At 40.0% G+C, this 25,323-nt stretch overlaps 1 protein-coding gene across 1 annotated transcript in view; it reads left to right on the top strand.

The window, feature by feature from the left end:
- The first annotated feature begins 343 nt into the window (after window positions 1-343).
- The window catches only part of LOC126320770 (esterase FE4-like), a 77,560-nt gene continuing 52,580 nt past the window's right edge, over window positions 344-25,323 (top strand). The window contains exons 1-4 of the mRNA XM_049994119.1: window positions 344-454; window positions 11,451-11,588; window positions 24,808-24,939; window positions 25,090-25,237. Coding sequence (XP_049850076.1) covers window positions 383-454; window positions 11,451-11,588; window positions 24,808-24,939; window positions 25,090-25,237 — 490 coding nt within the window. The 5' untranslated portion in view covers window positions 344-382. The remainder of the gene's footprint in view (window positions 455-11,450; window positions 11,589-24,807; window positions 24,940-25,089; window positions 25,238-25,323) is intronic.

Here is a 25,323-nt window from a genome sequence, read left to right on the forward strand (position 1 = left end):
TCTGCGAATGGCACGAAAAGTTTTGCGCCGAAACAACACAATTCTTTCCTTCTTTTTAAACGTATAAACTACTAAATGATTTCTGTTTCGTTGCCTTTATTTGGTTCTTCTGATGTAGAATAGTTGTCTATGATCCCAATTGTGCATTATTTGTATCTTTTGCTCTTTCGTAGGCAGTCTTGGTTTAAAAATGATTAGTCGATTATCAAGTTACTTTGCTTGTTCATTTGTGTAGCTTATGTCCACTATGACATTGGCTGCGATATTTTTCTTCGACTTGAGTATTTGTCTCATGATAAGAGGGTTTATCTGTGAGAAATAAATGCTAAGATTAAGCACACAGTCCGTGGCGACAGTCGAAGGGCACCAGCTCACTGTCAACATGGTTTCCACTATCTCCGCTTCCCGTTTAGCACAACTAATACTTTTCGCATTAGCACCAAACATAATACTTGTAAGTTACCTACTGCTTATCGTAATTTATTTCTGCGTCCGCTGACAGCCAGCCTGAGTGGCCGAGCGGTTCTGCGGTTCTAGGCGCTACAGTTTGGAACCGCACGACTGCTACGGTCGCAGGTTCGAATCCTGCCTCGGGCATGGATGTGTGTGATGTCCTAAGGTTAGTTAGGTTTAAGTAGTTCTAAGTTCTAGGGGACTAATGACATCAGAAGTTAACTCCCATAGTACTCAGAGCCATTTGAACCATTTGTCCATTGATGTCGTCAGACGTAATGATTGTTTCTCCATACCTAGTGCTATTCAGGCAATGTTTAATCCTTCGGCTCTGATGACATAAGGTACATTACTGCGATTAATGGAGACAACGGTGAAGACCAGTGTACTCCTGCAGGTAGAAAGTCAACATTTTATTATCACATGAATAGTTTTTGAGTGATTGTCTCAAACTGCTTTTTTGTTGTTACGGTATCCTCGTGGGATAACTCCCACCCAGATTGCTCTGGTAATCCGATAATACTAAAATCGTTTCATTAGCTGATACCGTGGAGTTTCATAATTCATCAAAGTACTTATTATTTCATGAAACTGAATATACAATATTACGTGGCAGAAGAGTCCTCGATAATCCTATTTATGATACATCAGCGTGTAGGTACCACGCAAGAATTTGGAGATGGACGTAATGGGTGTCAAACCTCGGTAGGCCTCTGCTCACAGTAGGACCCAGCGTTCTAATTCTCAGACTCCAGGATCGATATGCCTAGTTCAGACGAATATCACACTCAAGGTTGCAACTCATAACGCTTTTCCGGAACGCAAATTGGTGATCAGTACATCAGTATTATTATGATATAAAGTGATTCGTCAGATATTGTCAGCTTATGCGTATCAGCTGTTTGGAATGGATAATAAATTGTAAGAGTTTTTCTTATATCTATCAATAAGTATTCCATCAATTTGATTTCCATCTATCAAAAATGTGACTTAGCGATGTTTTACATCCGTGAGATGCCATTTTTTATGAGCTGTAATGTATTCTTCTCACTATGTATCTCATCTGCCATTTTCTTTAAAAAGCTGGTTATTGAATATTTGTATTCCATACAGTATCCTACTTCAAAGTCTTCCTTGTATTCGACTGTCTCTATTATTATTCTCTAATTTTGCCATTAATATCAATCTGTTGCAATATATGATCCAAACTTTTACTGCACTCTTGCATCAGCTAGACAGATGGATAAATATATTTCCGTATATTCACAGTGAGAAGTTCCACAAAAAAAAAAAAAACGTCATAACATCAAAGACACGTGATGTATAAGAGAACGGGTCAGCTTATTTTTATCTGTAAATACTAAGTGGGATGGTCCTCAAACATGTTGAAGAGATAAAGTACCGCATCTGAAACATATTTTCACTTGAAAATCATAAATGAGCTTGCCACAAATATTTAAATGCATATGAACTGAAATGCTGAAGACAGTTCCTACCCTGTACTCAAACAAAAAACAGTTTACAACACTTACCTACCGCAGAAGAGCAGAAATGAATTTTGAGATGTTGTGTGATATTATGAAAACATAGGCACCGACTGGCTTTGCTGAGAAATCCGTGAATATAGTGGAAGTGGTTAACCAAGAATATATCCTTTAAATTCCTTGTACTTTATTAGCACTTTTTATGGCTGCTAGAAAGATGCTAAGAACGTATGTTCCTCAGTAATTAACACAATTCCGGACCAGTACAAGTGATTTTAAATCTTTGTGTAGATTATTTTTTTTTTCAAGTATTCATTTCATTAACTTCTCTATCATTTACCTTCAGTTCATGAGTTACCTGCGCAGATTTTACAAAAAATGTGTGGCACTAGATGTCTCCGTTTTTCTGTAGTCCCCATCTTGAGTATGCTGTTTTATACGGCTTTCCTCTCCCTTCACGCTTTCTTCGGTAATTATACTTGTGATGAAATGTTCTTAGCGGTTCCAAACTGTAGGAAGAAAAGTGAGAAGTGGTTAAAGTCCAAAGAGAATCAGAAAGGTGAGACATTAGAAGGTTTGAAGTAACCACCCGAGCATTCCACTGAAGTGATATTCGCAAAACCTTCGGAAAACCTTAATCTGGCTCACCAATCCAGGACTTGAGTATCACTCTTCCTGAATCTGAGGCCAGCGTCTTACCTGTTGCTTGGTAACTGTATATATGTATTGTCCTTTCATGTGGAAGGACCACAACTCTGATTTACTAAGAATCACATTTTTTCACCTAGAACTCTTTAGAACGACTGTAGAGTTCTTTCCACTCGTGATGTAGGTGAATCACGGACAACCTAAATCTGGTTAAATAGTTCAGGATTTGAACAGCACTCTTCCTGACCAGATTCCAGTGTCTTCCCTATTGCTTGGTAACTGTATACAGATATTATCCCATATGGCCTCAGGAACGCAAACTCTGGTAAGCATCACATTTTTCTGACTAGATCACTTATGAACGATTGAACTGTTCAGTACCTACTCCATTGTTTTAGTAAGTTGCTGTATCTCTGACACAAACGAGTTGATACTTTATGATAAGGTTATCTGCACACTTACAGCCTTGAAGACTTCCGTCCTCTTTTTTAGTTCTGTGTCGCATCTCACTCCTTATGTGCTTCAAGAGCAAGCAGTTTTACTTCGGTTCTGGTGGTTGTTTTTTTTTTCTCTGTGGCCTGTGAGTCGTCATCTACATACTTTGCTCACATATTTTCCTTTGAGTCCGTCCGTTCCTAGTGTCACAGTGTTCTAGTTTTCCTGATGTATTATGGTGGCACCTGAACTTGGTGTAACAATCAGACACCAATCATTGTGAGGTACTAACTGGTTTTCTTGTATTTGTATACGACCTATCAAACGCCATAGCTACAAACACAAACAGAGTGAATATAATTACTAGACATACATCGATCAAGTTTTAATCACACTTTATCCATACTAAACAGAACTTTAATAAACCTTTTTGCAGTAACAAGTGGAAATTATGAAAGTACTGTATTTTCCGTTAATAACCGATACAATAGAAATACCACAGATAATATAATCCCTAAGATAAAGAAATAAATAATAAAAAATCACAATTCGCAAACATAAAATACGCAACGAGAGGACCAGTCAATAAGAAAAAAAACATAAGACTTATCAAAGCACAATAATAACATTATCACGAAAATTATCGAATTACAAGAAAAAAGCAGACCAGAACAGCAACACACTTCAGAAACAGGGAATTAAAACTGCAAATAGAAAATAAAATTCTTTTCAGAGAAGCCGGAAACTATACGCCAGCTCCTCTGGTAAATTCAGTTAGCGTGGGAACCATCTGCTTAACAACAATGAACACAACAATGCGCGAGCAGTCAAGATACTCATAAATAGATACTGGTAACAACATAGAGATTTGTGAATCGATAGCACAGTACCCAATTTTGTTTGTTAGTAGGACATAATCATTTTACGACAAACGAAAACGCCGATGCCAGTAAAGTAATAAATTATGCCAAGGTATTACAACCGAGAACGCCATTACTTGTGAACTCATTCTCTCTCTCTCTCTCTCTCTCTCTCTCTCTCTCACCCGCACACTATCCCTCTGAGCTGTTTCTCTCTCTGTCCCACATTCAGATGCATACACACATGCGTTATCGCTCAAAACATACTATAGTGTTCGTTCCATACATATTATCTTATAGTACGGATAGTGTACACACAGAACATACCACAGCAGCGACGAAACATGTTTGAGACAAAAGACAATATTGACCCTTTTTCCCAAAATATACTGTCCACCTCTTTAAGAAATACTCTTCAACTTCATTCCACCATGCGGCCAGTTTCATTACTAGAGACTGAAAAGATATCTGGTAACTACCCAGTATTTGGCCGTTGAGGTATTTGACTGGGTATCAGATAATCAGTATCCAGCAAATACCAAATTTTCGAGAAAATAATTAAAATTTAGTAAAGTAGACTTTATTTTATTCACGGACAAGGCACTATAATCACAAATAAAACAGCAATATGTACAAACCGAAACACCGTTTATTTTCACTTTAACAAAAATATAAATTACTATTCGTACTGAACTAGATGCAAATTATGGTGAATGAATACCAATTTCCCTGCACTAAGAGGTAATAAGCGACTTAGCCTGTGTTCGTAACAAGACCAGTTTCAGAGAAAAGTCTTTCGCTACTAATACCGCTGCAAGGCGCTGAAAGATAAATTCTGGCAAACTTTGTCAAATTCAGATACTGCTGTGACGCATTAGTTGGTTACCAAATATAAGGGTTGCGACTGGGATCGTTTCGAACCGTCTTCAAAGAACAGCATGTCTCGCTTGCAATGGCCGTTGTTTCTTGACAATCATAATGAAGATTATTATTTGCATTTGCTTCTTCTTTAAAGCAGTCCCAAAACGTTCCGTGAGCTTCGCGAGTCACAGTTGTTTAAGTCTCGTCTCCTACAACTTCTTGTAACAGGCACTGGAGATGAACTGCTGCAGGTGGAGGATTATTCACCATATTCCAGTACCGTCTCCTGTCGGCCTCTTTCAACTACAGAAACCCTCAAATAATCTGTCTCACATCTTCGGCCTAAAAATCTTGAAAAATTTGTTAGTTTTCTAGGTTGTGTCGCACAAAGAATAAGAGTTATGAGACCGTGTAATATTTACAATAGTTTAATAGTTATTTTGGAAACATATTTATGTACGAAACAAAGCTTTTGGTCTCATTATTTTTCTGAATTGTATTCTGTATTGCAAGTGAAATAGAGCATGTAAACTTACATTTGTACAGCATAGAGACACATATACCGAAATAAAAGCAAAACAGATTCCTGATTTTATGTGGAAGTTCTTTACACTATACATTTTAAAGTTGACTTTAGAAAGGTGTTGTTATCATAATTTATGGTTCAAAAGAATTTTTGTTAATAATTATGAAAAATTTCAGTAATTAGCTCAGACTTTTGTTTAAAAAAAGTCTTTAAATTTCAAATTTAAATGATAAGAATAGTCTACTTTTTTCTTAAGTATATTTCAAGACAGAATACAAAATTTGATCCCTCTAACTTTAATAGTTTTTAACCAGTGTGTACCAGAACATAAATAAAGTAATTTTTCAAGAATTTCGTCTTAAAGTTAAAAAAGGTTCCTCTATCTAACCTGCATAAAACAAACAGCAATTCCATAATCTTGTTTTTACTGGTGTTGCTCTTCCTCCCTTTTCTTTTCCGACTTCTTTTTCTTGTTTTTACTTCTTTGGCGGCTTCACAGATTTCTCGGCTTCGAAGAGTCTCCTGCGGTAAATGGCACTTACAGCTCTTTGCATATTTAGTCCACCTGGCGCCCCATTCATTCCATAACCTTAAACCATGGCACTGCGCCATCACTGATACCAAGCAAAGCATGCAGCAAATCCATACATCTATTTCCAGAGTACTTACTCCTGGTAGAACTGTGTTTGGTATCTGTTCCCAGACCTTGGGTTTTGAGTCCTACTTTTCAATAATCTTGTGTCTCTAAAATAACTTTCGTTGTAGCAAATAGAAAAGAATACTTTTGATTGTAGGTCTGGCCTTGAATAATAGCTTTCTCGTAGTCACACTATGGCTTGGTGCCATGTGGGCTGAGTACGTGTGGTGGGTTATCACCTGCGGATGATTTATGAGACAATACGGTTTTCTCAAAGTATATAATTTGATAAATTTTAAAGTATTTCCTCTTCTATGTAAATATACACAAAACTTTCGAAAGTTGTTGGTGAAGACCCATAAGAACTTCCACAAATAATTCCACAATTGTTAGTGGGAAAACAATGACTAAACTTTCTGTCTATTCAGAAGTGAAGCTAACTTGATGTTCTCATAGGTTAGTCAACATCAGAGACTAGTAATTCATAAGAAAAAGTGAGAACCAAATTCTGTTCTTTAAATAGCTGTCTGCGTGATATGGTTGTACATCCACTTTTAAATACTTTTATTTAGGGGCTTCCTCCCGTTCAACTTATTAAAAGTAAGTATTTCCTCATTCAGAAAACTGCAGAGAATTTCTTTAAATTGTTGTTTTTGCTGTTGTGGTCTTCAGTCCTGAAACTGGTTTGATGCAACTCTCCATGCTATTCTATCCTGTGCAAGCTTCTTCATCTCGAAGTACGTACTGCAGCCTACATCCTTCTGAATCTGATTAGTGTACTCATCTTTTAGTTTCCTTCTACGATTTTTACCCTCCACGCTGCACTCCAATACTAAATTGGTCATCCCTTGATGCCTCATAACATGTCCTACCAACCGATCTCTTCTAGTCAAGTTGTGACACAAACTTCTCTTCTCCCCAATCCTATTTAATACCTCGTCATTAGTGATGTGATCTACCCATCTAATCTTCAGCATTCTTCTGTAGCATCACATTTCGAAAGCTTCTATTCTCTTCGTGTCCAAACTATTTATCGTCCATGTCTCACTTCCATACATGGGTACACTCCATACAAATACTTTCAGAAACGACTTCCTGACACTTCAATCTGTACTAGATGTTAACAAATCTCTCTTCTTCAGAAACGCGTTCCTTGCATTGCCAGTATACATTTTATATCCTCTCTACTTCGACCATCATCAGTTATTTTGCTCCCCAAATAGCAAAAATCCTTTACTACTTTAAGTGTCTCATTTCCTAATCTAATTCCCTCAGCATCACCCGACTTAATTCGACTACATTCCATTATCCTCGTTTTGCTTTTGTTGATGTTCATCTTATACCCTACTTTCAAGACACTGTCCATTCCATTCTACTGCATTTCCAAGTCTTTTGCTGTCTCTGACACAATTACAATGTCGTCGGCGAAACTAACTCAAAGTTTTTATTTCTTCTCCATGGATTTTAATACTTACTGCGAATTTTTCTTTTGTTTCCTTTACTGCTTGCTCAATATACAGATTGAATATCATCCGGAGAGGCTACAACCCTGTCTCACTCCCATCCCAACCACTGTTTCCCTTTCATGTCCCTCGCCGCTTATAACTGCCATCTGGTTTCTGTACAAATTATAAATAGCCTTTCGCTCCCTGTATTTTACCCCCGCCACATTCAGAATTTGAAAGAGAGTATTCCAGTCAACATTGTCAAAAGCTTTCTCCAAGTCTACAAATGCTAGAACCGTAAGTTTTCTTAACGTAGCGTCTAAGATAAGTCGTAGGGTCAGTATTGCCTCACGTGTTCCCATATTTCTATTGAATCCAAACTGATCTTCCCCTAGGTCGGCTTCTACCAATTTTTCCATTTGTCTGTAAAGAATTCGCGTTAGTATTTTGCAGCCGTGACTTATTGAACTAATAGTTCGGTAATTTTCACATCTGTCAACTCCTGCTTTCCTTGGGACTGGAATTATTATATTCTTCTTGAAGTCTGAGGCTGTTTCGCCTGCCTCATACATCTTGCTCACTAGATGATAAAGTTTTGTCAGAACTGGCTCTCCCAAGGCTGTCAGTAGTTCTAATGGAATGTTGTCTACTACTGGGGCCTTGTTTCGACTTAGATCTTTCAGTGCTCTATCAAATTCTTCAGGCAGTATCATATCTCCCATTTCATCTTCATCTACATCCTCTTCCCTTTCTGTAACATTGCCCTCAAGTACATCCCCCTTGCATAGTCCCACTATATACTCCTTCCACCTTTCTGCTTACCCTTCTTTGCTTAGAACTGGGTTTCCATCTGAGCTCTTGATATTCATGCAAGTGGTTCCCTTTTATCCAAAGGTCTCTTTAATTTTCCTGTACGCAGTATCTATCTTACCTCTAGTGAGACAGGCCTCTACATCCTTACAGTTGTAATCTAGCCATCCCTGCTTAGCGGTTTTGATCTCATTTTTGAGACGTTTGTATCCCTTTTTGCCTGCTCCATTTACTGCATTTTTATATTTTCTCCTTTCAGCAATTAAATTCAATATTTCTTCTGTTACCCAAGGATTTCTACCAGGCCTCGTGTTTTTGCCTACTTGATCGTCTGCTGCCTTCACTATGTCATCCCTCAGAGCTACCCATTCTTCTTCTACTGTATTTCTTTCCCCCATTCCTGTCAATTGTTCCCTTATGCTCTCCCTGAAACTCTCCACAACCTCTCGTCCAGCCAGTTTACCAAGGTCTCATCTCCTTAAATTCCCACCATTTTGCAATTTCTTCAGTTTTAATCTACAGTTCATAACCAATAGATTGTGGTCAGAGTCAACATCAGCCCCTGGAAATGCCTTACAATTTAAAACCTGGTTCCTAAATCTCTGTCTTACCATTATATAATCCATCTGAAACCTTCTAGTATCTCCAGGGTTCTTCCACGTATACAGCCTTCTTTCATGATTCTTGAACCAAGTGTTAGCTATGATTAAGTTATGCTCTGTGCAAAATTCTACCACGGGGCTTCCTCTTTCATTTCTTACCCCAATCCATATTCACCTACTATGTTTCCTTCTCTCCCTTTTCCTACTCTCGCATTCCAGTCACCCACGACTATTAAATTTTCGTCTCCCTTCATTATCTGAATAATTTCTTTTATCTCATCATACATTTCATAAATTTCTTCATCATCTGCAGAGCTAGTTGGCATATGAACTTGAACTACTCTAGTAGGCGTGTGCTTCGTGTCTATCGTGGCCACAATAATGCGTTCACTATGCTGTTTGTAGTATCTTATCCGCACTCCTATTTTTTTATTCATCATTAAACCTACTCCTGCATTACCCCTATTTGATTTTGTATTTAGTATCCTGTATTCCCCGTGACCAGGAGTCTTGTTCCTCCTGCAACCGAACTTCACTAATTCCCACTATATCTAACTTTAACGTATCCATTACCCTTTTTAAATTTTCTAACCTACTTGCCAGATTAAGGCATCTGACATTCCCCGCTCCGATTCGTAGAACGCCAGTTTTCTTCCTCCTGATAACGACGTCCTGAATAGTCCCCGCCCGGAGATCCGAATGGGGGACTATTTTACCTCCCGAATATTTTACCCAAGATGACGCCATCATCATATAATCATACAGTAAAGCTACATGGCCTCGGGAAAAATTACGGCTGTAGTTTCCCCTTGCTTTCCGCCGTTCGCAGTACCACAACAGCAAGACCGTTTTGGTTAGTGTTACAGGGCTAGATCAGTCAATCATTCAGACTGTTGCCCCTGCAACTACTGAAAAGGCTGCTGCCCCTCTTCGAGAACCACACGTTTGTCTGGCCTCCGTTGTGGTAGCACCTACGGTACGGCTATCTGTGTCGTTGAGGCACGCAAGCCTCCCCTCCAACGGCAAGGCCCATGGTTCATTTTTGAAGTGAAAATTTAAAAATAGATTTTTGGCACTCATCCACATACCAACCCCCTTAACGCACTGCTCCATCACACAACAGCTATGAGATGTAATATTAGTAAGTATATCGTGATCAGTCACATATGGGGAGGTAGCTCCATTTTGTTACAACAAGTGTTTCACCTCATAAAAGATGAAATTTTATCTTGTGCTGATATCTTGCAGCAATTGATGCTCTGATAAATTTAGTTCCCTTTTAATCGCCAACAGTTTTCCTTGAGCTGATATCGAATGACTGAAGTGCGTTACGAGCAGTGACCATTCATGTTACTTCAGATTGCCACTGTCATGGATGAATAAATGTGTTTTCCTTCGATCGATATCGTAGCAATATGCGATAGTATTAACTAATTTTCTCTAGTTTCGGAACCTAGAAAGGCTCCAAGGCAGGAACTCCGCGTTAAAGCTGGAATTCAGGCGGCAACCAAAGAGGTATGGAACTCAGGATTCTGGCAATTTTAATGCAGACAGGTGCACATATCAGAAGTTATACGAACAATGGTGAAAATGTAATGCTTCATTTGATTTTTTTCATAAATTCTGTCGAAGATGTCAGGAATAATTTTTTGGGGAATGTATGTACGTTTCGGCATTCTATACCTGGGTAAATCTTGTTCTAGAAGGCTTGCAAATAAGGTCCTTTCTACGACAGATAATAGCTGGTCGTCCAGCGCAACCATTTTTGCTATCAAATAATGCTATTTTTGGCTTCTCTGTCATTTACATCCCTTCAAATGATTCCGGCGTTCTCAATTGCTTTTCTGTTGATACTGAAGATGAACCAGGTATATCAAAGACAGTCTATGTATAGCAGTGTCTTTATCTTTAGTAACTGCTTCGAATTTATATGGATACTACGTTTTCGAACGAATTTCCTTAGTTGACATGACTGTTAGAAAGAAAAATATATCATTTGATTAGGTAATTACTATTAGTTTAAATGTTTTTTGTAGCTATATTTCACATATGAACGTCCAGGTAAGTTTAATTAAACCTAGTAGTCAACAAATTGGTAGCTACTTAATTATATGAATCATGGTATCTCTGGACAAACACATTGTTCACAAGTGTAACTAAACAGTTTACAGCAGAAGAATATAAGAAAAACTAATGCTTTGGTACATACTTGCCTTTTGTCCTTCCCCGCCACGAGAAATTTGAACTCGGCACGACAAACAAATAGCAAACTTATTATTGTCATAATTCGTATCAAAATATTTCCAAGCAGGCCACCATTTCATTACTGATGACATTTTTCCTAATTTAACTTGGAATTAACAATTTTTTCAGTAAATGTTTTAAATAAGAAGTGGAAGTGATCGCCATTCCCAACAAATCAAATAGTCAGGACAGTCAGTCAATACATCACTCACTAGCTTTGGTCGACGATGCTCGAGTTTACCTGAATCCATCCCATTGTCGGCGTCTGACTCCTCCAGGCTCTCTCAGGCCCACACAATCCGTGTAAATATTCGGCCTGATATCTGGTCGGCCGGATATCCTGCATATCGGTTGGCCGGATATCCAGTATCGGGTGTCTGTGCAACGAGCTACCCATTTCATCTCTACAGTTATTACTTCTTTAATCATCTTCTCTATGTTACAGGCCCAAGATTACGTAACAGTGGACACACAAGAAGGAACACTCAGAGGCGTGTTGTCACAGACATACACCGGAAATCCTATATACAGGTTTCAAGGTATTCCATATGCAGAGCCTCCAGTTGGAGATCTACGTTTTCAGGTAAGTTCAAGCATTTACTCATTCTCTGGCACTGATACAAAAATAAGTAGAGATTCAAGATAACTCAAAGTATATGTTTCTCTTGTGCAGCGATAAATCCACTTCAATACAGGAAAAATATAGCACGCCTGACTAGATGTTTTAAGAACACCATTACTGGTAGCGTCACCGCAATAAACCAGTAATATGTACTTACTGCAATTGTGGATTTTCCGTATGTGTGTGTGATAGCTGAGCGGGACAGCAAGTGGCTGGTTCTTGAGTGGCCGCTATAATAATAGGTGTTTGAGTGTCATGCTGGTCAAGAACCAAAATCGCTGAAACAGTCAATCGCACAGCTTGTTCTCCGGGAAAAGCAAAGTAAGCAATTCTCAATGTTGTAGCCAACCGAGCAATTTACAGAACCTAGTTTATTAAACTTTATAATTACCGAATTCCCAGTCAGTGGTAGTCGCTGGAGGAAGCAGTCTACACAAGGTCCTACACTATACCGTGTTCCTGTTCAGTATGATTCTCCTGTGCGTGGCTCCTTACGCAGAATGAGATGTAATGGATCTTTATATGTCATACAATGTAATATCAATTTACTTTCCATTGATGTTTGCAGAGAGAATAACCGAGCCGTTGCTAGGCAAGAGGAAATTAAAGGTGGTGCAAAATACCGGAAGCAGAGAATTCTGTTCGACCTTCCAGGGTGTTCTTTGCTCACAATGTGTTACTTCGTACGCAGCTGAGTTCTTAGATTATGATTATACAGCGAACGCTAGTGGTTCTACATTGAAATACTCAGTCGACGATATATTAACTATCAGACAGCTCTGCAGTGGCAATGTAAATACGTTTCATACGGAGTTCTCATACAATCTTTTCATGTTTTGGCCTTTGCATGTTACATTATGTAAGGAGAGACAAGTAACTTTGTGTCATTATTTGAAATTATTCTGAAGTGGAGAAAAGGTTGCAATCAGAATGCAATGAAACTAGTTGTGTCTCCCTAAAGAAGCAGTTACTGTAATACTTGTATATTCTGAAGTGGAAAATAGACAACAGATGTCAGCAACTTCGTCTTGTACAATGAACTTCATAAGAATGTAAACCACCCATACCGTGAGTATGATAGTATACAACTTACAATCTTTCGGACGCCAACTACAAAAAGTAAGGACTTCATTAATAAAGCAAATTCCTCAAGATAACTGAAACAGAAACTTGTAAAGTTTGCCGGATAATATTATCTCCGCTAACGACTCAGAAGTATCGTGTGGTTTTGAGACCACTTCACCTTTAAGACAGCTATCACGCTCAGTTTTATACCACATGCACCACTGAGCGTCTAAGCCGATTTTTATGAAATGTGACATCCTTTCCTTTTTTTGTGAATTTCCAGAGTGCCGCTTGGAATGATAGCAGTTAGTACCTTAGTCGTCCTGTTGGCCAAAACAAAACTATTGAAAGACAGGTTGGTGTATGCTTAGTTCACCTTTACCACTTTCGTTAGGTATTCTTGAATACTTGACATTGAGGCTAGAGGGCGGGGTGCTAATTTATGTGACAGTCGGTTAATTTAATGTAGTTCACTGCAGGATATTATAATAGCAAAAGTTAATTAAAGTGACCCCAGTGGCAATGGTGCACTAACAGTTGAAATGTAGTAAAATGTAGTGGAGATATTGCATATTATTTATTTCCTCAACAAAAATCTTTTATTTTAGACCACTGCTAAATCAGTGGCAGTTACAATTCATAACAAATATTAAAAAATTACCTGGAGTTATTTAGACAAAGTAACTGATTTCTCCCCATCGGATCCATGATTTAGAAACAATGATATGCCCATGTTGTTGTTGTTGTCTTCAGTCCTGAGACTGGTTTGATGCAGCTCTCCATGCTACTCTATCCTGTGCAAGCTGCTTCATCTCCCAGTACCTACTGCAACCTACATCCTTCTGAATCTGCTTAGTGTATTCATCTCTCGGTCTCCCTCTACGATTTTTACCCTCCACGCTGCCCTCCAATGCTAAATTTGTGATCCCTTGATGCCTCAAAACATGTCCTACCAACCGATCCTTTCTTCTAGTCAAGTTGTGCCACAAACTTCTCTTCTCCCCAATCCTATTCAATACCTCCTCATTAGTTACGTGATCTATCCACCTTATCTTCAGTATTCTTCTGTAGCACCACATTTCGAAAGCTTCTATTCTCTTCTTGTCCAAACTATTTATCGTCCATGTTTCACTTCCATACATGGCTACACTCCAAACAAATACTTTCAGAAACGACTTCCTGATACATAAATCTATATTCGATGTTAACAAATTTCTTTTCTTCAGAAACGCTTTCCTTGCCATTGCCAGTCTACATTTTATATCCGCTCTACTTCGACCATCATCAGTTATTTTACTTCCTAAATAGCAAAACTCCTTTACTACTTTAAGTGTCTCATTTCCTAATCTAATTCCCTCAGCATCACCCGATTTAATTTGACTACATTCCATTATCCTCGTTTTGCTTTTGTTAATGTTCATCTTATATCCTCCTTTCAAGACACTGTCCATTCCGTTCAACTGCTCTTCCAAGTCCTTTGCCGTCTCTGACAGAATTACAATGTCATCGGCGAACCTCAAAGTTTTTACTTCATCTCCATGAATTTTAATTCCTACTCCAAATTTTTCTTTTGTTTCCTTTACTGCTTGCTCAATACACAGATTGAATAACATCGGGGAGAGGCTACAACCCTGTCTCACTCCTTTCCCAACCACTGCTTCCCTTTCATGCCCCTCGACTCTTATGACTGCCGTCTGGTTTCTGTACAAATTATAAATAGCCTTTCGCTCCCTGTATTTTACCCCTGTCACCTTTAGAATTTGAAAAAGAGTATTCCAGTCAACATTGTCAAAAGCTTTCTCTAAGTCTACAAATGCTAGAAATGTAGGTTTGCCTTTTCTTAATCTTTCTTCTAAGATAAGTCGTAAGGTCAGTATTGCTTCACGTGTTCCAACATTTCGACGGAATCCAAACTGATCCTCCCCGAGGTCTGCATCTACCAGTTTTTCCATTCGTCTGTAAAGAATTCGTGTTAGTATTTTGCAGCCGTGGCTTATTAAACTGATAGTTCGGTAATTTTCACATCTGTCAGCGCCTGCTTTCTTTGGGATTGGAATTATTATATTCTTCTTGAAGTCTGAGGGTATTTCGCCTGTCTCATACATCTTGCTCACCAGCTGGTAGAGTTTTGTCAGGACTGGTTCTCCCAAGAGCGTCAGTAGTTCTAATGGAATGTTGTCTACTCCGGGGGCCTTGTTTCGACTCAGGTCTTTCAGTGCTCTGTCAAACTCTTCACGCAGTATCGTATCTCCCATTTCGTCTTCATCTACATCCTCTTCCACTTCCATAATACTGTCCCCAAGTACATCGCCCTTGTATAAACCTTCTATATACTCCTTCCACCTTTCTGCCTTCCCTTCCTTGCTTAAAACTGGGCTGCCATCTGAGCTCTTGATATTCATACACATGGTTCTCTTCTCTCCAAAGGTCTCTTTAATTTTCCTGTAGGCAGTATCTATCTTACCCCTAGTGAGATAAGCTTCTACATCCTTACATTTGTCCTCTAGCCATCCCTGTTTAGCCATTTTGCACTTCCTGTCGATCTCATTTTTGAGACGTTTGTATTCCTTTTTGCCTGTTTCATTTACTGCATTTTTATATTTTCGCCTTGCATCAATTAAATTCAATATTTCTTCTGTTACCCAAGGATTTCTAGCAGCCCTCGTCTTTGTACCTACTTTATCCTCTGCTGCCTTCACTACTTCATCCCTCAGAGCTAGCCATTCTTCTTCTACTGTATTTCTTTCCCCTATTCCTGTCAATTGTTCCCTTATACTCTCCCTGAAACTCTGTACAACCTCTGGTTCTTTCAGTTTATCCAGGTCCCATCTCCTTAATTTCCCACATTTTTGCAGTTTCTTCAGTTTTAATCTACAGGTCATAACCAATAGATTGTGGTCAGAGTACACATCTGCCCCTGGAAATGTCTTACAATTTAAAACGTGGTTCCTAAATCTCTGTCTTACCATTATATAATCTATCTGATACCTTTTAGTATCTCCAGGGTTCTTCCACGTATACAACCTTCTTTCATGATTCTTGAACCAAGTGTTAGCTATGATTAAGTTGTGCTCTGTGCAAAATTCTACTAGGCGGCTTCCTCTTTCATTTCTTAGCCCCAGTCCATATTCACCTACTATGTTTCCTTCTCTCCCTTTTCCTACACTCGAATTCCAGTCACCCATTACTATTAAATTTTCGACTCCCTTCACTATCTGAATAATTTCTTTTATTTCATCGTACATTTCTTCAATTTCTTCATCATCTGCAGAGCTAGTTGGCATATAAACTTGTACTACTGTAGTAGGTGTGGGCTTCGTATCTATCTTGGCCACAATAATGCGTTCACTATGCTGTTTGTAGTAGCTTACCCGCATTCCTATTTTCCTATTCATTATTAAACCTACTCCTGCATTACCCCTATTTGATTTTGTACTTATAACCCTGTAGTCACCTGACCAGAAGTCTTGTTCCTCCTGCCACCGAACTTCACTAATTAGCACTATATCTAACGTTAATCTATCCATTTCCCTTTTTAAATTTTCTAATCTACCTGCCCGATTAAGGGATCTGACGTTCCACGCTCCGATCCGTAGAACGCCAGTTTTCTTTCTCCTGATAACGACATCCTCCTGAGTAGTCCCCGCCCGGAGATCCGAATGGGGGACTATTTTACCTCCGGAATATTTTACCCAAGAGGATGCCATCATCATTTAATCATACAGTAAAGCTGCATGTCCTCGGGAAAAATTACGGCTGTAGTTTCCCCTTGCTTTCAGCCGTTCGCAGTACCAGCACAGCAAGGCCGTTTTGGTTAATGTTGCAAGGCCAGATCAGTCAATCATCCAGACTGTTGCCCCTGCAACTACTGAAAAGGCTGCTGCCCCTCTTCAGGAACCACACGTTTGTCTGGCCTCTCAACAGATACCCCTCCGTTGTGGTTGCACCTACGGTACGGCCATCTGTATCGCTGAGGCACGCAAGCCTCCCCACCAACGGCAAGGTCCATGGTTCATGGGGGGAGGGATATGCCCATTCTATTGGTAATAATCACAGGGTTACAGCCCTGAGTGTTAGTTAAAGAGAGCATGAGCAGTCCGACTTTCTCTCCTGTGTGTTAGCATCAAAGGCATACCCAGCGAGGGTTCCAGGAAGGTAGCTCTCTGCTCTCTAGAAAAGAAATTGTTTTTTGCCAACTGAAGTCACATGCTGACCCACCACACAGACAGACTTAACAGTTCAGTATCATTTGTAAGAAATTCAGAGCACGAAATGGATACAGGCTAGCAGCAAGGGTTCCTGTAGTATTGCCTTGCAAAATCCAAAAATCATTTTCACCGTTTGTTTCTCCAAACTGAAAATACCATTTGGTTTTGGGGTCATAAAACCTTCCAGTAGCGGCTACCTTCAATTCACAAAGTATTTTATTGCTTACCAACCAGTGTCAAAAACTACTAAGATGTGCAATAGTTTCTGTTTGGTGATTAACAAAGAGATCTTCTATGGTACTGAGTTTTATTTTGTAATAAACTGTGCGTCGTCCCCTACATCAACACGAGGCGCCTTCCGCCGACCCCCACCCCCTGTTAGGTCCGTCCTTACTAATGAATCTTTTAGCGCTCCTCGTTATCGGAACGTGGGCAGCCTCCAGCAGAAATCATTTATAAGACTAGGTAAGTCAGCGTCTTTCCCAGTAGAGATCAAAGTGTCTCACATCAACAGTAGAAGTCACCCTGGAAATCACCAAAAATTTCTTCCTGGACGAGTTCTTAGCTCCCATGGACCATCTCGCGGTTTGAATCTTTTCCGCCTTATTCTTTGTTAGCAAATTTCCTTCGTCTTGAGTTCAGCTCTTTACCGTCACGTTACACAAGAGCTCCCGGAAACGTCGCTTTAGAAGTATTCTGCAGCAATGCTGAGTTTCTTTGGGGTCTCTCTTCAACATCTCTGCTCTTGGAATATTCCGCACGCTATAGGGAGACAAGGTTTTATAACTCCTCAACAGATCCCCGGTCCGTCTATTCTGCTTTGCTCATAAACCGAAATCCAACGACTATAATCCGTTCATCACAAGAATAAATCTCATGTAAACATGTAACACGTTATCGTTTTTAGCAAAGTTACTATTCTAATTAAAAACAAGAAAGATGAAAATTTCTGACTTAACCACAGCATAATTTTTCTGCGTAAGCTGTGTGTAACGTTATAGAGTACTGAAGGATTTCACCGTATAGTTAAATATTGAAGCCATTGAAGGTATTACTTACAGTCAGTCGTCTGGTAATCTCTTAGCTCCTTCCTTATCCGAGAAATACGTTTCAGTTCTGGAAATATCATCTGTTACGGTGATAACGAGCCTATCAACAACAGAATCCAAGGAGCCAAACAGGCGCCGCATTTTCTTCTCTTCGTTTACAACGAGCCGTTCTATATCCCGCCACCGTTCGGCAGTGACGTGTGAAAAAGCTACGTACGTTAGTTCCAGTACGTCTACGAGCTACCAGTCCTATTACTTCTCGGGCCAAATCCCGCAGCTTGGCTCCAGATCAGTTCTATTTGGTTCATATTGTAATGGTACAGTGGTAAATGTAAAAATTCAGCATTTGTACGATGTGCTGGATGCTGTGAAAATGATTGTTTTTCGTGTTTCTACGATATTCATCTACCTTTGCTGTATAAAACGATGGTCATAATCCAAATAAAGGGGATTTGCTTTTTTATTTTTGCCTCAAAAATTAAATTCTTGTTTTTTCTTAAGTTAAACAACTTTTATGAACCAACTTTTATGAACAGTCTTTCATAAAACACCTATAATTCAGAATTTTTATTTGAAGTGGAAACAGGAATTTCGCGTCCAATATGCAATTAGAAATAAGAAAACGTGCATTATTCATACAAATTATGATGAGTTTTATAATTACATGATGTAGGTGTTCCAAATTGAACAAGGAAAAAAAACTACACCGGAGGTCTGAAGATAACTAGGATCGTAATTGTTCGACGTCAAGTATCATTACTGCCTCACCTCCGTTCGTACACATACTACACAAGGCAAATACAACAAATGATGTCTCAGAATTCTCCCCAAAATCAGGCAGTGCGACACCATCAGTTAAGTAGTCAGAATGAAGTGCAGCACGAGAGTGTATGCTGCAAGTACATACGGGAACATCCACGGAAGTATTCCGTCTAACTGAATGTAAATGTGCTGCCAGTTCTTTATAAGACAATATGCAAGCTCATATGTAATTAGACAACACATAATATTTGGTTTTCTTATCAGTTCATCTGCCACATTCGAAGCTTACTAACGCTAAACTTTGTGTAGTAACGTGGAGGCATGTAAATTCTCGAGGCAAATTCAATAACTGGACAAATCCAAATGAGTGTAACGAAAATATAAAATATAAGTAATATTTCTCATCAAAACTGTTTGAACAGTAACAAATAAAACTCTGAAAACGAAGAAACCACGGTCTTAGAACATATTGAAGCATGTGAAACAAAACCACAGTAAGTAGAAACTGACAAATATAACTACTGGCAAAAATAAATACGACACTAGTATTACTAAAATTTTAAAAAGAAGTAAGGATTCTACAACGCAAACAGTGCTCATTATTAGATGTTGAAATAAAGTCAGTGCATCAAAACATATGATTACATCGACTGATACAAGTATCACTGTACTGTAGCATTTTTCATCTCTGCAATGTTTATACCCAAAAAAGATCGTACATCCCGGCCGAGGTGGCCGAGCGGTTCTAGGCGCTACAGTGTGGAACCGCGCGACCGCAACGGTCGCAGGTTCGAATCCTGCCTCGGGCATGGATGTGTGTGATGACCTTAGGTTAGTTAGGTTTAAGTAGTTCTAAGTTCTAGGGGACTGATGACCTCAGAAGTTAAGTCCCATAGTGCTCAGAGCTATTTGAACCGAAGATCGTACAAAATGTTTATAGCGTACAGCAGTAACCAGCTATAGGAAATTAAGAGAGAACCGATGCAGCTCTGGAATTTAGTCGTTCATAGGCAGACTGTTTGCCTGCTTGTAACCAAACACTTGGTTCAGCTCGCACAGGATACGGTGGCCAATGCGCAGTTCCCAGTTTTCTTCCAAAGCGCTGGCCGAGTCCATTTCTTTCGGTCAGTCAGCGATGACAGAATAGAGACGCGCACCGTGCATTCTTTCTCAAGCGATTTTACAGAAACTATTTCGTAAAAAAATTTCATCTTTTCTTTACTTGTACCTTTAATTCGTCAATGTTCGTAGTTATCGTGATACTTACGTGAAAGCAAGACACGCGCGACACTCGGAAAAGTGTGCAATGAAAAATAGAGGTCGCTATGATTTTGAGTTTGGTGCATATTTCATAATGCGTATATTGTTGCGTATGAAATTTACAGAGCAGCAATCTGTCAGCAATCTCGAGGAAATTGAACTGACGTTGCTCACTCGTTTGTGATCGCGCGGCGCCAGCGATAAAGTCAGATGAAATTCATATACGATTTCAGACATAGAAATGAGGTTTTGGCAAATAATAGCACACTCAGAGGAGAGTATTTTTCCTTGTAAACCTTCATTATCTACCGTATTATATCAATAACTACAGATTTTTCCGGCGAAATAATGTAATTTTTATGGGCCATCGATAGTTGGTGAAACGAGAAATGCTGTGGCTTTTCTAGCAATATACGTGAAGACATACACGTTTTTTGTACCGGTAATGTGCTTTTTAATAGGCTACTGATTTTACTTTTCCTCAGTTCCTCATATAATAAACTTAACAAACCACTGTCTCAGAATTCTCTCCCAAATGTGTCTGCACATATTAGTGAGACGAGACAGCGTAAACTCCTCTGTGTTTTGGCGAAAGTAGCAAATTTTGACATGGGTATGTTTTACTCAAAATTCGCCACTCATGATGCTTCTATGAAAGTTACAAACGGTTAACAAGGCAAGCGAAAATAAATCGCTGCATTTTCGGCGGAGTTCTTTTTAGATACTAACGAAAGCAGAGATGACAGTTGATCTTTTTGAACAGTCACCATGCAAGTGTGGGCGTTGAGGGGGGGCACTTAATATTTACAAAAGATGTGATCGTAGGCTTCAGTTTAGAACAGCACTTCCCCTCCTGCTGTCGGCATTTCATCAACAGCCCTCTGCGCGACCCCCCGCCATTGTCGCTCTCCCCACTCTTCCCCAGCCAACTGCGTATCTAGCTGCCAAGACATTTTGCGCGCACTGTACACTGGTGCACGCAAGCCAGCTGACGATGAATGTGTAAATACTAAACCCGTTACAGTGCCTTTGCCTTTTTAAACAATGACTGCTGGTGTGAGCTATAAACATTTTGCGTAAGATAACGGCTACGCTTCTCCGAGATGTCATGCTTTGACAAATCAGAAATACGGCAGTTTTGTTCTGGGACACCAATTGGGGGTAAAAATTTTATTTCTGTGACTCCCGGAACACCAGCAGTGGTAAAAACACTTATGAGTCTTCTAAAATATTTGTGAAGTTTATCTTGATCAGATAATTCAGAATAGCTCAGATAACCTGAAGGCGTTGCAGATACTGCCACTAACAGCGCCAGTCACTCAAAGGCGTCTTGTTTATGAAAAATAAGTAGTGTAATACGTATCAAATGTACATTAAAAAGAGGGCACCAAGGAAGAATACATTGCCACTTCTGCAAGACAACTTATTCAACCATTCTCATCACTAATACAGTGATGAGGACATCACCAACCACATAAATATGGCGAGCATTTAATTTGAGCTGTATGACACTGACGACGCTCCACTTCACCTACCTGCCGTGCCGTGATAGCCTAGAAGTGCGTTTCCAATTACCATAATACAGTGCAAATAGTTTCATGGAGCAGAAAAGCGATGGTCGCATTTACCTTCTAAATTTGCTTTTATATCCTTTGTCAAAGTTTTGTATTAACAATTCTTCCTGTGCATTATGCCAACTATCAGAGCTAGAAACCCGTCTCAGTCAACAATGGTACCAGAGTGCAAACCCTTTCTGGTATATTACTGTATGAAGTCACTGTAGCCATTTAGCTAAACAGAGTGAGTTCGATGTCATCAAGCTTAATCACAGTTGATGAATAATCATAATATTAATGGCGTGTGACGAGGGCCTCCCGTCGGTTAGACCGCTCGCCTGGTGCAAGTCTTTCGAGTTGACGCCACTTCGGCGATGATGAAATGATGATGATTAGGACAACACAACATCCAGTCCCTGAGCGGAGAAAATCTCCAACCCAACCGGGAATCGCACCCGGGCCCTTAGGATTGACAGTCTGTCGCGCTGACCACTTTTATTAAATCTTTTGGTAAGAAAACTGTACTGATTTGATTCGGAATGGTCGTATATCCTTTTACATTTTCAATGCCCTTACAAAAGTATGTTATTTTCCTTTTTTTAAGGATAAATATTAAGCAAATAATAAATCAATCATTAAATACTTATAATTTGGTCAGTCATAATGGATCTGTTGTTAGCGTTACGTGGGAATAAAAAAAAAAAGCATCGGCAGCGAGATACCACCCAGAGACCTTGTGCTAATGAACCTAAGCACTTAACCACTTTTTTATTTATTCTTTTATTCTTTTTTTTTTGCCACTCAGCTACGGGAGGCGGACAGACTTGGTGAAATTTACGCGATTTTGTTCTGTTATCACTGCCGCGAGTAACTTAGACAGATGCATCGCTAAGTTGCTGTGTTGTTGTACCACTTTCCCAGTTATAAACATAGGCACGCCGCTCGAACAGTCCACAGGTGTACTGCCGGTCCATAGTGTCCAACGGGCACAATATTTACGTCCAATGCTCAGCAACATTGGGACACCTACATTTTTGCTGGTCAAATACCTGGCGGAATTATTAAGTATTTACGTGGGTAAATGGCCTCATTACGTTCGTAATTCTGTGGATATCGTAAAACGTCACGACAACTTCAAGCTGACAAACTCAGATATCCTGGCGGGTTCTGACGTTGTTTCATTATTCACCAGTTCCTCTTCGAGAGTCAGTTGAGCCTATTACACAGAAATTTGACGAGAAGACGGTCGACCTTTCCAGGCACGTTCTGACCTCCACTTATTTTCTCTTTAATGGAGAATACTATGAACAAACAGAAGGAGTCGCAATGGGGAGCCCACACTCGCTTGTGGTCGCGAATTTCTATATGGAGTACTTCGAGGAGGAATATTTGGCGTCATCCAAATGAAAACCTACTTGTTTTCTACGTTACGTAGATAACACGTTTGTGATCTGGCCCCATGGAAGGGACAAACTCCTAGACTTCGTTACACACCTGAACTCCATACATCAGAACCTCAAATTCACTATGGAGACCGAAGCAAAATGATGATTACCATTCCTGGACGTCATGGCCAAAAGAAGAGGGAATGGCACCCTGGGCCACTGGGTATACGGGAAGAAAACGCACACCGACCTATATTTGCAAGCGGATAACTGCCACCACCCTTTGCAGATGAATGGGGTGCTAAAAACACTGGTGCACAGGGCGCGCACCATATCTGACACAGAGTCTACCCTATGAGCTGGAACACCTCAAAATTGTATTCCGGCAAAACGGGTGCTCAGAATGGCAGATCAGACGCGCTGTCTGCCCCACCTCTACAGCGTATGGAGACAGAAGAAGTCACGGAGGAAGAGATACCCACTGCCTACATACCGTATACTGGCGCATTATCGGGGAAAATAGGACGAATATTAAGGAAACACAGAGTAGGGACTGTCTTTGGCCCACCCAATAAAACACGAGCATTATTGGGAAGTGTGAAAGACGATCTTGGTCTGCAGAAGGCCGGCATATACTACATTCCGTGCCAGTGTGGGGAGACTTACACTGGACAGACAGTGCGCACCATCGAAGATCGTTGCCGAGAACATCAGAGGCACACTCCACTTACGGACCCCAACAAATCGGCCGTCGCAGAGCACTGTTAAAATCACGAAATGGACTACCAGCATACCGGGGTTTTGGAACAGACATCTAAATACTGGGACAGCATCGTTGCTATGGAAATTCGTACCAGGGACGGACTCATCAACAGAGATTGCGTCTATAACCTCAGCAAGGCGTGGGAATCAGTATTGAGTCTAATTAAAAAGAAAACGAACGACCGACCAGGGCGGACGAATCAATTATAAAAGGCGCCACCACAGACGCCGACGCCAGCGTCTCAGCGAACGCCGACGCGCGGTCGCGGGCCGCGGAGAGAGCGCCTCGCAGGAGGAGGGGATTTAAGACGGCCGCCCGGCCTCACGAGCTGAGTTCGTAAGCGCACTTCACGACGGTGACATGTCTGATCGGCGAAATATTGTGCCCATTGGGCACTATGGACCGACAGTACACCCGTGGAATGTTCGAGCAAGAAATACGCTGAGAAAAACTGAATAATCATAGGTTCGACGTTGTTTAGATATGGAACTGTACTTGTTCACCCTCCACCTGGCTGCCTCTTAATTTTTTTGTTTTTCTCTACTGATGGCAAAGAAGTCAGAATATTTGAAAGCTTGCTTCTTATGCAGGATTGACTGTCGCTAAGTTTAGTATGGGAGAAGATTTCTCAGAATTTCGCATCATACTTATTCCGGGAGTTATGGGGAGAAGTAGCTCTTCTACGAACGAATGCTTTCGGAAATAATATAACGTTAAAACCTGCTGTGTTACACAACGCCTCTTTTGTAGTGTCCGTCACATGAGTTTCATCACCATCTCCGGGACGCTCTCCCTCTTATTATGCGATAATTTTGTGTACGTGGGGAAATACTTGGACTTCAAGTTTGATGATGAAACAAAGAACACTGCCAGGATTCGTGACCATACGTTTTACAGACTAACAATGTTTATTCTTCTATAATAGGAATTCGAACCAACTACTCCAGGTTCTGGTACCATTACTCATATATTTTTAGTTGAGTTAACTAAATCCAGACTTCAGACAATCTCATACGTGAACTTCTCACGTTAGGACTGCCTTGTAATTTAGATATTCGTCTTTAAATATTCGTGTAATTCAATCTTTCCTCTCTGAATGTTTAACACATTACGAAACAATGTCTCTTCACAGCCACCAGTGACGAAAGCAGCGTGGTCTGGAGTTAGAGACGCCCTGGCAGTGGGGTCGCAGTGTCCCCAGTATCGAAGAGGGGCGACATCTGGCGCCGAAGACTGTCTTTACCTCAATGTTTATGGTCCAGGGGTATGTATTACATTGCAGAAAAGGTCAGTCAGTTTATAATTTCAACCAGAAATTATTTCCTCCGTATCTCAGTTAAACAAAAATTTGTTGAAGTAGTCATTATACATATTGGTATTCACGAGATATGATCGTTACTTAACGTTCCGACAGACACCGTCGCAAAGTGGAACCCTGAAAGCTGTTATGGTTTGGATCCACGGCGGATGTTTCACAGGAGGTTCTGGTTCGACGGTTGCAGACTATTTTGTGGACAATGACGTCATATTCGTTGGCATAAATTATCGGCTGGGTCTTCTTGGTAATAATTTTGAATATTACTGAAGTTATTATGTATTGGTCTAAACTACAAAACGTATTGCCCAGCAAAAAAAAAGTGAAGTATCA

This window comes from Schistocerca gregaria, chromosome 2 (genome assembly GCF_023897955.1).
Source record: "Schistocerca gregaria isolate iqSchGreg1 chromosome 2, iqSchGreg1.2, whole genome shotgun sequence".
NCBI classification, from domain to species: Eukaryota; Metazoa; Arthropoda; class Insecta; order Orthoptera; family Acrididae; genus Schistocerca; species Schistocerca gregaria.